Source organism: Scyliorhinus canicula, chromosome 20 (genome assembly GCF_902713615.1).
Source record: "Scyliorhinus canicula chromosome 20, sScyCan1.1, whole genome shotgun sequence".
NCBI lineage: Eukaryota > Metazoa > Chordata > Chondrichthyes > Carcharhiniformes > Scyliorhinidae > Scyliorhinus > Scyliorhinus canicula.
The window spans coordinates 80438613-80450644 of NC_052165.1; the positions used below are offsets into that span (position 1 = coordinate 80438613).

The 12032-nt window shown below is 53.4% G+C and overlaps 1 protein-coding gene across 1 annotated transcript in view; it reads left to right on the top strand.

Moving 5' to 3' along the window:
• The first annotated feature begins 6064 nt into the window (after positions 1-6064).
• dgki (diacylglycerol kinase, iota) overlaps positions 6065-12032 on the top strand; it is a 228343-nt gene continuing 222375 nt past the window's right edge. Inside the window, exon 1 of the mRNA XM_038781036.1 lies at positions 6065-6172. Within this exon, the coding sequence (XP_038636964.1) occupies positions 6149-6172 (24 nt within the window). The 5' untranslated portion in view covers positions 6065-6148. The remainder of the gene's footprint in view (positions 6173-12032) is intronic.

Genomic DNA, 12032 nt, shown 5'->3' on the forward strand with positions numbered 1-12032 from the left:
CGCCTCCGCCTTCCTGGTGGTCAACAGGTCGAATTTGGGGCAGCACGGTGGCGCAGTGGGTTAGCCCTGCTGCCTCACGGCACCGAGGTCCCAGGTTCGATCCCGGCTCTGGGTCACTGTCCGTGTGGAGTTTGTACATTCTCCCAGTGTTTGCGCGGGTTTCGCCCCCATAACCCAAAGATGTGCAAGCTAGGTGGATTGGCCACACAAAATTGCCCCTTAATTGGAAAAAAAAAATTGGGTATCGAAATTTATTACATTTTTAAAAAAAATAAACAAAAAAAAAAACAGGTCGAATTCGGCCTCTCCCTCAACAGTCCTTCCTCCAGCACTTCCGTGTACCTCCTGTCTACCCTCAAACCATCTCCCCCACCAGCCTCTCCCTCTCCCTCTGTTCTCCCCTCTCCTTCTGGGTCCTAATGGAGATCACCTCTCCCCTAACCACCGCCTTCAGCGCCTCCCAGACCATCCCCACTCGGACCTCCCCGTTATCGTTGGCTTCCTCGGACCCACTCGCTCACCTCCTCGTCCGCCAACAGCCCCACCTCCAAGCGCCACAACGGGCGCTGGTCCCTCTCCTCCACCAGCTCTAAGTCTACCCAATGCTGGGCGTGATCCGAAATGGCTATCGCCAAGTACTCGGTATCCTCTACTCTCGCAATCAGCGCCCTGCTCATAACAAAGAAGTTGATCCGGGAATAGGCCTTATGAACGTGCGAGAAGAACGAAAATTCCCCAGCCCCCGGCCTTGCAAATCTCCAAGGGTCTACCCCTCCCATCTGGTCCATAAACCCCCTCAGCACTTTAGCCGCCGCCGGCCTCCTACCCGTCCTAGACCTGGAGCGATCCAGTGCCGGATCCAACACTGTGTTAAAATCCCCCCCCCCCCCATTATTAGGCCCCCCACTTCCAAGTCCGGGATCCGACCCAACATGCGCCGCATAAAACCCGCATCGTCCCAGTTTGGGGCGTACACGTTGACCAGCACCACCCTCTCCCCTTGCAGCTTACCACTTACCATTACGTACCTGCTGCCATTGTCTGTCACAATGCTCGACGCCTCGAACGACACCCTCTTTCCCACCAAGATCGCCACCCCCCCGATTTTTGGCATCCAGCCCCGAAAGAAACACCTGGCCTACCCACCCCTTCCTCAATCTTACCTGGTCCGCTACCTTGACGTGTGTCTCCTGGACCATAACCAAATCCGCCTTCAGCCCCTTCAGGTGCGTGAACACCCGGGCCCGTTTAACAGGCCAGTTCAGTCCCCTTACGTTCCAGGTTATCAGCCGGATCAGGGGGCTGCCCGCCCCCCTCCCCCGCCGACTACCGACCCCCCTGTCCCGACCCCCTCTACTCGCTCGCTCCAGCTCCCCCTTGACCATACCAGCAGCAACCCGGTCCTTCCCCCCCCACCCCCCCCCCCCCCCCCCCCTCCCCCCCTCCCTCTCCCCCAAACCGGCTAGAACCCCTTCCAGCTGCATTGCTCCCCCCATTGCACTCCTGCTGACCCCGGCCTCTCCCCCTCTCCTTCGACTCCTCCCATTGTGGGACCCCCCCCCCCCCCCCTCCATTACCCACCAGCAGGCCCTCCGCCTCCCCCCGCCATCCCAAGTGCGGGAAAAGGCCCGCACTTCCCCGCCCCGGCCCCGCCAGCCTTCAGTGCGGGAAAAAGCCCGCGCTTTCCACCTGCCCGGCCCCGCCTCCTTTGGCGCAGCTCTTTTTACAGGCCCAGTCCCCTCACCCCCGACTCGGGCCTCACCCTCCCCCACGGGGCCACACCGCCCCTACCGGACATCCACCCCCCACTCCGTTTACTTGCACCCCTCCAAGAGCCCACCCGCCAGACCCAACCAAAACAGTGCCCAACCCACCCTAACCACCCACACTGAACCAAAAATAAGCCAGAACAAAGAACCCCCCTCAAAATGTAACACAACCACAACAACCCCCAACCATCCTCACGCACGACCCCCCCATCCCGATCCTCAGTTTGTGTCCAGCTTCTTGGCCTGAACAAAGGCCCACACTTCCTCCGGGGACTCAAAATAATGGTGCCGGTCCTTGTAGGTGACCCACAGACGCCCCGGCTGCAACATGCCAAACTTCACCCCCTTCCTGTGCAGCACCGGCTTCGCCCGGTTGTACCCTGCCCTCTTCTTTGCCACCTCCGCGCTCCAGTCCTGATATATTCGAACCTCCGCATTCTCCCACCTGCTGCTCCTCTCTTTCTTGGCCCACCTGAGTACGCACTCTCGATCAGCGAACCGATGAAACCGCACCAGAACCGCCCGCGGCGGCTCGTTAGCCTTGGGCCTCCTCGCCAGCACTCTATGGGCCTCTTCCAGCTCCAGGGGCCCCTGGAAGGACCGAATGGCCTCCTTCTGCACTGTAAATTCTATGAAGGACCCCGCTCCCAGCAGCGAGTTTAACATGGTGACCACATAGGCCCCCATGTCCGACCCCTCCAGTTCCTCCGGGAGGCCCAGGATCCGCAAATTCTTCTGCCTCGACCAATTCTCCATCTCCTCGAATCGTTCCTGCCATTTCTTGTGGAGCGCTTTGTGCGCCTCCACCTTTACCACTAGGCCCAAGATCTCGTCCTCGTTCTCTGTGATCTTTTGCCGGACCTCGCGTATCGCCACCCTCTGGGCCGCCTGGGTCTCCAGCAGCTTATCAATGGAAGCCTTCATCGGCTCCAGCAGGTCCGCTTTGAGCTCCCTGAAACAGCGCTGGATAACCTCCTGCTGCTCCTGCGCCCACTGCATCCACGCTGCCTGGTCTCCGCCCGCCGCCATCTTGCTTTTCTTCCCTCACACTTTCTTTGCCTTCACCAACACTTTTTTAGTCGCCCCGCTCCTGGTCCAAGCCATACACTGTCGGTGGGGGAATGCTGCAGTCTCCTTCCCACACCGGGAAATGTCAAAAAAATGCCATTGGGGGCCCTGAAAAGAGCCCAAATGTCCGTTCCAAGCGGGAGCTGCCGAACGTGCGACTTAGCTCTGCATAGCCACAACTGGAAGTCGTTTGATTCCAGAGATGAGGGACAGGCTTCTCCATCCTGCTGCACACGTGCAGCACTCCACCGCCGGCAGCGGGACTCTCCACCCCGGCAGGCGGCCAACGGGGTTTCTCATCGTGGGCACCCCTCCGCTGTTGGGAAATCCGCAGGTGTAAGTGCATTGCTGGCGAAACGGAGGATCCCACCGACGGAGAATCCAGCCCGCGAGGTATGTTGCGTGGTTATGGGGAACGGGTAGGACGGTGGAGTTAAGGCTAGGATGAGATCAGCATTGATTGAATGGCGGAGCAGACTTGATGGGCCAAATGGCCTAATTTGCTCCTATATTTTATGAACTTAAGGGCAGCACAGTAGCACAGTGGTTCGCACAGTTGCTTCACAGCTCCAGGGTCCCAGGTTCGATTCCGGCTTGGGTCACTGTCTGTGCGGAGTCTGCACATCCTCCCCGTGTGTGCATGGGTTTCCTCCTGGTGCTCCGGATTCTTCCCACAGTCCAAAGATGTGCAGGTTAGGTGGATTGGCCTTGATAAATTGCCCTTAGTGTCCAAAATGGCACGTAGTGTTGGGTGGGGTTACTGGGTTATGGGGATAGGGTAGTGTTGACCTCGGGTAGGGTGCTCTTTCCAAGAGCTGGTGCAGACTCGATGGGCCGAGTGGCCTCCTTCTGCACTGTAAATTCTATGACAAAACTTATGAAGTTATCAAAATCACAGATCTAATCCTCTGTGACCGGGACAAAGCTAGACTATTCCTCCTCATCTTTCTCAAACTGTCTGCAGCCTTTGACACGGTTTGACCACGCCATCGTCCTCCACTGTTACCCAGCATAATGGTACTGCTCTCACCTGGTTCCATTCTTATCTATCCAATCATAGTCAGCGAATCACTTACAAGGGTTTCTCTTTCTGTACCATTACCTCTGGATCTATCTTTGTCCCCTCTCATATTTCTCATCTACACGCTGCCCCTCAGCTTCACCATCCAAAAACACAATGTTGTTTTCCTCGGGGGGACTGTGCGGAGTTTGCAATTTCTCCCCGTGTCTGCGTGGGTTTCCTCCGAGTGCTCCGGTTTCCACCCACAATCCAAAGATGTTCAGGTTAGGTGGATTGGCCATGCCATAAGTACCCCTTAATGTCTAGGGATATACGAGTTAGGTGGGGTGAGGGAGTTGCGGGGGATAGAGTGGGGGCCTGGGTGCTCTTATGGACCAAATGGCTTCCTCCTGCACCGTAGAGATTCTAATAAAATAATTATTAAATTATTTTAGTTTTAAAACCCTTTATGGCAGCTTCTTCCCAGGCTAGGTTTGTTGAATCATGAAAAGAACACTGTTGCACACCAGTCATTAAATGTGTGCGTGTGTTGTTTTAAGTCCAAAACAAGCTGCAGTGCTGTCATTTTCAAAGCATTTAGAACTGGAGATATGCCCAGTTCAAGGGCAATTAGGGATGGTTAATAAATGCTGGCTTTACCAGTGACACCCACAGCCCATGAATGAACCAAAAAAAAAATTCATCCAACTCTGTTGTCTTGAGCATCCCTGATTTTGACCATTCATGACACTACTCACTGCATTATCTCTCTTTTTTCCTTAAAATAGACCTCTTTGACCTCCCCCCAATTTGTCTTCATGTACCTCGGTGTTAAACACTCCTAAGAAACGTGGTCAGATATTTTACAGTGTTAAAAATGCCATGTGAGTACAAGTTGTTGTTATTTATATCCTGAGCTCTTTGCACCTGCAGGAGTCAAAATTGCAGTCTATCCTAAGAAAGGTCCCTGGGTTCTTGTATAGATTTGTCAACTCTGTTTGGACATATTCCTGGAGGTTCAACTGCATGACCTCCTCCTTTAACCACTCCACCCTGTCAAACAACTCTTATCCTTTCCTCAATATTTTTACAGCTAATAGCTAACTAGAAACAAAAGTGTTTATCCGTTTTATACCCTGATGAGATTTTCAACTGGGTTACTCAATGCCGTGCCCCGGAGATTAATATTTAATTCTTCGGGACTTCAGGACCATGGATGGCAAGTATTAATTTGTATAATGACATGCCCTGGTAGAGAACCACTAACAATCCGCCACCCTCCCATATTTAAATATTGCTGGTATAAGAGGAAAGAAACAATTTATACTATATGGGAAGAGACTGCTGATTGGTGGCAAGTGGACTCTGATTAGTCACGTTGTTGCCATGGAGTTGTTTTGGCAGCACGGTAGCACACGTGGATTGCACTGTGGCTTCACAGCGCTAGGGTCCCAGGTTCGATTCCCCGCTGGGTCACTGTGAGGAGTTTGCACGTTCTCACTGTGTGTGCGTGGATTTCCTCCGGGTGCTCCGGTTTCCTCCCACAGTCCAAAGATGTGCAGGGTAGGTGAATTGGCCAGGCAGCAGGGTAGCATGGTGGTTAGCATAAATGCTTCACAGCTCCAGGGTCCCAGGTTCGATTCCCGGCTGGGTCACTGTCTGTGTGGAGTCTGCAAGTCCTCCCCCTGTGTGCGTGGGTTTCCTCCGGGTGCTCCGGTTTCCTCCCACAGTCCAAAGATGTGCGGGTTAGGTGGATTGGCCATGCTAAATTGCCCGTAGTGTCCTATTTAAAAAAGTAAGGTTAAGGGGGGGGGGGGGGGGGTTGTTGGGTTACGGGTATAGGGTGGATACGTGGGTTTGAGTAGGGTGATCATGGCTCGGCACAACATTGAGGGCCGAAGGGCCTGTTCTGTGCTGTACTGTTCTATGTTCTATGTTCTAAATTGCCCTTAATGTCCAAAAAGGTTAGGAGGGGTTCTGGGGATAGGGTGGGTGAGGGCTTAAAGTGGGTCGGTGCAGACTCAATGGGCCGAATGGCCTCCTTCTGCACTGTATGTTCTATGTATGTTCTATGAGAATGCATCAGTAGCCTCCTCATAGAGTATAAATTGTTGTTTTCCCCTTATACTGGTATTTTTGCAAGGTTTTCTGATGAGTGCAAGATGAAAAACTTTGACAGATCTCTTTTTTTCAGCAGTACAACTAAATTATTTATTTGTTTTTCAGGAAAGCAATCCTGAGGTCAGGCCTGCAGCACCTAGCTCCAGAACAGGCACCCAGTCCCATCCTGAAGAATGGACCTACCAGGGAGATGCGGACCAGCCCTGACTGGACTGTAAGTTCTTGTGTCAGTGTGCAACAGCTTATGCAGGAGGATATGGGATGTGATACATTATGAAATGTTGGGTGGAGCATATTAGTTCCTGGGCCACCAGGATTATGGAAATGCCACCTTTTTTTTCATTTGTCTCTAGGATGCAGGCAACATCCCTTGAGGCAACCACATTGCTGTGTGTCTGGAGTCACATGTAGGCCAGACCAAGTAACTGTGGCAGATTTCCCTCCCTAAAGGACATTTTTATGACAAACATTGATAGTTTCATGGGTCTAAATGTTTACGTTGAATCCCTGCCACCTGAAGGTTCAACAGCGAACACATCCCGCCGACTCCTACAGCCCCACTGCTATTTTATGGTCCAATGAGCATTGATTGGCGTAAAGCGTGACTTCCATCCTACGCTCGTGAGGAAGTCCCGCCTTGAAGAGCTTCCCGCCAGTCAGATTGGCCATAAGTTGCCCAGTTCCTCCAAGAACAGGGCCAGAGGAGGCACTGCAAGTAGCTTCCTGAGCCCAGGTCCTGGGAACTGGTAAGTTTCATGGTGGAGAGGGTAGTGAAGGCCTGGGGGTTTGCGAGGGGAATGATTGGGTCATGGGGGGTAGGCGAGGTAGTGGGGTGTGGAGGGTGGTCTGGGGGGGTCACCGTGCTGCTCCATGTCTTGTGAGCCCATTTCAGAGGACATTTAAGAGTCAACTACATTTCTCTCACCCAGTCACCCACACACTTCTCACCCAAGATCTAACTCTCATCATTTCCTGGTTCTTGCCTTCACATCCTGAGCTGTGATCTGCCCGACAGCCTAAATATTGAGACCGGGCAGGTAACAGTCTTTAGGTTGCCATTAAGTGGCCACTTAAGGGTCTTAATTGGGGCAAGGTTGGGCTTCCTATCCGAGTCCCTCCCCCAATGTAAAATCATTCCCAGGTCAGAGCGGGCAGGCACCCAGAGTAAATCTAGTCCGTGCAATTTCACACTCCCCCACCTGGCCTCAGAACCTGCCGGGATGGGGGGAGTGTACATTCTGGCCATGGTCACCATTATTGATACTCGCTGTCAATTCCAGTGTTTTTTAAAAATAAATTTACATTCCACCAGCTTCCATACTGGGATTTGAACCCATGTCCCCAGAACATGAAGTGGGGCCTCTGGATTACTCTTCCATTATGACCATCTCCCTCCATCAAATAGACAGCAATTTGGGCAGCACGGTAGCACAGTGGTTAGCACAGTTGCTTCACAGCTCCAGGGTCCCAGGTTCGATTCCCGGCTTGGGTCACTGTCTGTGCGGAGTCTGCACATCCTCCCCGTGTGTGCGTGGGTTTCCTCCGGGTGCTCCGGTTTCCTCCCACAGTCCAAAGACGTGCAGGTTAGGTGGGTTGGCCATGATAAATTGCCCTTAGTGTCCAAAAAAAAGGTTACTTACAACACCAGGTTAAAGTCCAACAGGTTTGTTTCAAACACTAGCTTTCGGAGCACTGCTCCTTCCTCAGGTGAATCACCACACTCGGGGGCTTCGAGTCCCTCCACATTAATAAAATCCGTCTCCAGGCTACTAGGGAGGCAAAGGCCAAGACGTTGGCCTCGTTCGCCCCCTGAACGCCCGGGTCTTCTGACACTCCAAAGATCGCTATCTCTGGACTCGGCACCACCCGTTAAGCACCTTGGACATTGCCCTCGCAAACCCTTGCCAGAACTCGCTGAGCTCCGGGCATGCCCAAAACATGTGGACATGGTTTGCAGGGCTCCCCTTGCACTTCTGCCCCAAAAAACTTGCTCATTCTCGCTGCCATCATGTGTGCCCGGTGGACCTCCTTAAATTTAATTAGACTGAGCCTGGCACATGATGAGGAGGAATTAACCCTGCCCTGGACCTCTGCCCACAGACCCGCTTCCAACTCCTCACCTAGCTCCTCCTCCCACTTGCCCTTGAGCTCCTCCACCGGGGTTTCCTCCGGCTCCTGTAGTTCCTGGTAGATAGCCGACACTTTCCCCTCCCCCACCCAGGTGCCGGAGACCACCCTGTCCTGTATCCCCAGTGGCGGCAGCGTCAGAAAGGCCACTACCTGTTTTTTCAGGAAGGCTCGTACTTGCAGATATTTAAAGGCGTTTCCTGGCGGCAGATTAAATTTGTCCTCTAGCGCCTTCAAACTGGGAAAGCTTCCGTCTCTGAACAGATCTCCCATCCTTCTGATGCCTGCCCTCTGCCAGCTCTGGAACCCACCACAAATCCTACCCGGGACAAACTTGTGGTTGTTACATATCGGGGTCCAGACCGACGCTCCCTCCAACGTCTTGTACCTCCTCCACTGTCCCCAGATCCACAGTGTTGCCACCACCACCGGACTTGTGGAGTACGGGTCGGCGAGAACAGCAAAGGAGCCATTATCAAAGCTCCCAGACTAGTACTTTTACATGACGCCGCCTCCAGCTGCTCCCATCGCCCACTTCCTAATCATAGATATATTGGCCGCCCAGTAGTAGTTGCGAAAGTTCGGTCTGTACCCTTCTTGCCAGTTACAGAGGGAGCATGTCCCACCTTTTAAAGTCCCCTTTCATTTGCTCCACCAACCGGGTCAGGTTGAGCAGGGCATCCCATTTCCTGGCCACCTGTATACCCAGGTAACGAAAACTTTTCTCTACCATCCTGAGCAGCAGCTCTTTCAGTCTCTCCCCCTGCCCATTGGCCTGGATCACAAACAACTCACTCTTTCCCATGTTCAGTTTGTACCCTGAAAAACTACCAAAATCCCTCAGGATCCGCAGAACCTCCCCCATCCCCTCCACAGGGTCCGAAATGTACAGGAGCAAATCATCCGTGTAGCGAGACCCGATGTTCCACCCCCCCCGAACCAGTCCCCGCCAGTTCCTCAAGGCTCTCAACGCCATTGCTAGTGGTTCTATAGCTAGGGCAAATAGAAACGGGGAGAGGGGACACCCCTGCCTCATTCCCCGCTGAAGCTTGAAGTACCCCGACCTCAGCCGGTTTGTACATACACTTGCTACAGGAGCCTGGTACAGCAATTTCACCCAGCCAATAAAGCCCTCACCAAACCCGAACCTCCCCAGCGTTTCCCACAGGTACTCCCACTCCACCTGGTCAAAGGCTTTCTCTGCGTCCATCGCTGTTACCACCTCTGCCTCCCCTCCCTCTGAGGGCATCATAATAATATTCAAAAGTCTCCGGACATTGGTATGGAGTTGTCTGCCTTTAACAAACCCAGTCTGGTCTTCCTCTATCACCCCTGGGACACAATCCTCAATTCTTGTGGCCAGAATCTTAGCTAGCAATTTGGCATCCACGTTTAAAAGCGAAATCAGCCTGTATGATCCGCAATGTTCCGGGCCCTTCCCTCGTTTAAGAATGAGCGAGATCAAGGCTTGTGACATTGTTTGGGGGAGGGTTCCTTTCTCTCTAGCCTCATTGAAGGTCCTCATCAGGAGTGGGCTCAATATTTCCAAAAATTTCTTGTAGAATTCTACCAGCCTCGAATGCCACACCCTTACGGATCATAATTGCTACCCCACTGGTCTTCGAATCCAGCCCTGAATGGAACACCTGGCCTACCCATCCCTTTCTCAATCCCGTGTGATCTGCGAGCTTTAAATGTGTCTCCTGAAGTATTGCTACGTCTGCCTTTAACCCCTTTAGAGCGCAAACACGCACGCTCTTTTGACCGGCCCATTCAAACCCCTCACATTCCACGTGATCAGCCTGGAAGGGGGGGCTAACCCCCCCCCCAACCCCCTCGCCGACTAGCCATCGCCCTATTTTGGCCAACCTCGAGCCCACGCCCTTCGCTTACTCGAGCCCCCCCACAGGGAGCTCAGCCCCGACCCTCAATTGGTACCCCAAAATTGATACCTCCTCTGCCAGCAAAGCAGCATCCACCTCCCCCTCCCCAACAGCCCCATGACCCAAAACCCCCCGCCAAGCACCAGCTGAGCACTTGCTGACCCCCCACTACGCTCCTGAGAGTCAGCTGACCCATGCTGACCCTGGCAGCTCCCGCCCCTGGCGCTGATCAGACTGTCGCCTCATTGTCCGGACCCTCTCCCCACATTAAACTACCTCTCCAGCCCCAGTGAGTAAATAGTAATACGAAACGAAAAATAAACAGAAGACACTAACATTGCCTCGTGAGGAGACACTTGTTGAACCAAGGCTCCAATTTCCCAAAAAATCGCACTAAGTACAGGCCCCCCCCTCCGTATCTCAACTTTACCGAAAACACTGCACCCTCCAGCCACCACCACAGCCCTTACTCGCACCTAACATTGTAAACAATTTTATTGTTAGCAACGGTACCGAGTTACCCAGCCCCACCGCCGCATTCCACCAAAGCTTAACTGTCCTTTAATTCGAATCCAGCTTTTCTTGTTTGACGAATGACCACGCCTCATCCGGCGTCTCAAAATAGTGATGCTGTTCCTTGTACGTGATCCATAGCCTCGCTGGGGGTAGCATCCCAAATTTCACCCCCTTGCTGAAGAGGGTCTCCTTCAGCCGGTTGAATCCAGCACGACTCTTGGCCAGCTCCGCACCCAGGTTCTGGTAGATGCGTATCACGCTGTTCTCCCACCTGCTGTTCTGTTCGTTTTTTGCCCACCGTAAGACAAGTTCCTTGACCGAGAAGCGATGAAATCTCACCACCATAGCCGTCGGCAGTTCATTCACCTTGGGCTTTCTTGCAAGGGCCCCGTCCCAGGGGTCGAGGGAATACACCCATCCCTATCAGCGTCTCCAGCATCTTGGACACAAATGCTCCCGCATCCGACCCCTCCACACCTTCAGGGAGGCCCACAATTCTCAAGTTCTGCCTCCTGGACCTGTTTTCTAGGTCCTCCAGTCTCTCCTGCCACTTCTTGTGGAGGTCATCCTGCGCCTCCACCTTAAGGGCCAATACAACCGACTCGTCCTCATGGTCGGATAGCTTTTTCTCCATCTCCTTAATCGCTTTCCCTTGCGTCGCCTGAGTTGCAATCATTTGGTCTATTAATGTCTTCATCGGGGCCAGCATGTCCTTTTTAAGATCAGCAAAGCAGCCCCTAAGGAACTCCTGTTGCTCCTGTGCCCACTGAGCCCATGCTCCCTGATCTATACCGGCCGCCATGCCGTACCTCGGCACCCACTCCGCACGCTTCTGTCTGTTGGGTCTTAAACACTTCACCCGGCCACCCCGGTCCAGCTATCCATACAACAAAGAGGGAATCCTTTTGGCCGTGTTCGCTTCACCAATCTGCCCCAAAAAGTCCGTGAAAGCTCCTGAAAAAGGTCCGAGAGTACCGAATGCGCGACGTACTCCTCCATGGCCGCCACCGGAAGTCTCGTCACCGCTTCTTTAATGGTCTTGGCGAGATCTTTTCGCAGTTGTTCCCTCTGCTGCTGGAATTCAGCTTTAATAAAGGCCCTCAAGTCAGCTTGTAGCCTTTAAGCTTGCCCTTCCCCCGCCTGCATAGACTTTTGTCTTTGCTGCAGCTCCAGCCAAATCCCTCATTGTTTCTGCCGGGTCTGGTAACCAAGGTGATGCACCATCAATTGGACACGAGACGAAGATGTGATCCAAACAAAAGGCTTTAATGCACAAGATGTGTGCCCGGCAGCAGACGTACAAAAGAATGGCCGACTGCCGGGAAGCACGGGTTCTTATGTCCCACCTTGTAGGTGGAGCTACCTACCTCTCAGCCAATCGGCTGAGAGGCACATGACTTACCCGGGCCAATGGAGAGCGAGTCCTCTGCACCAATACTGTCTGTCTGTGTGGAGTCTGCACGTCCTCCCCGTGTGTGCGTGGGTTTCCTCCGGGTGCTCCGGTTTCCTCCCACAGTCCAAAGATGTGCGGGTTAGGTGGATTGGCCA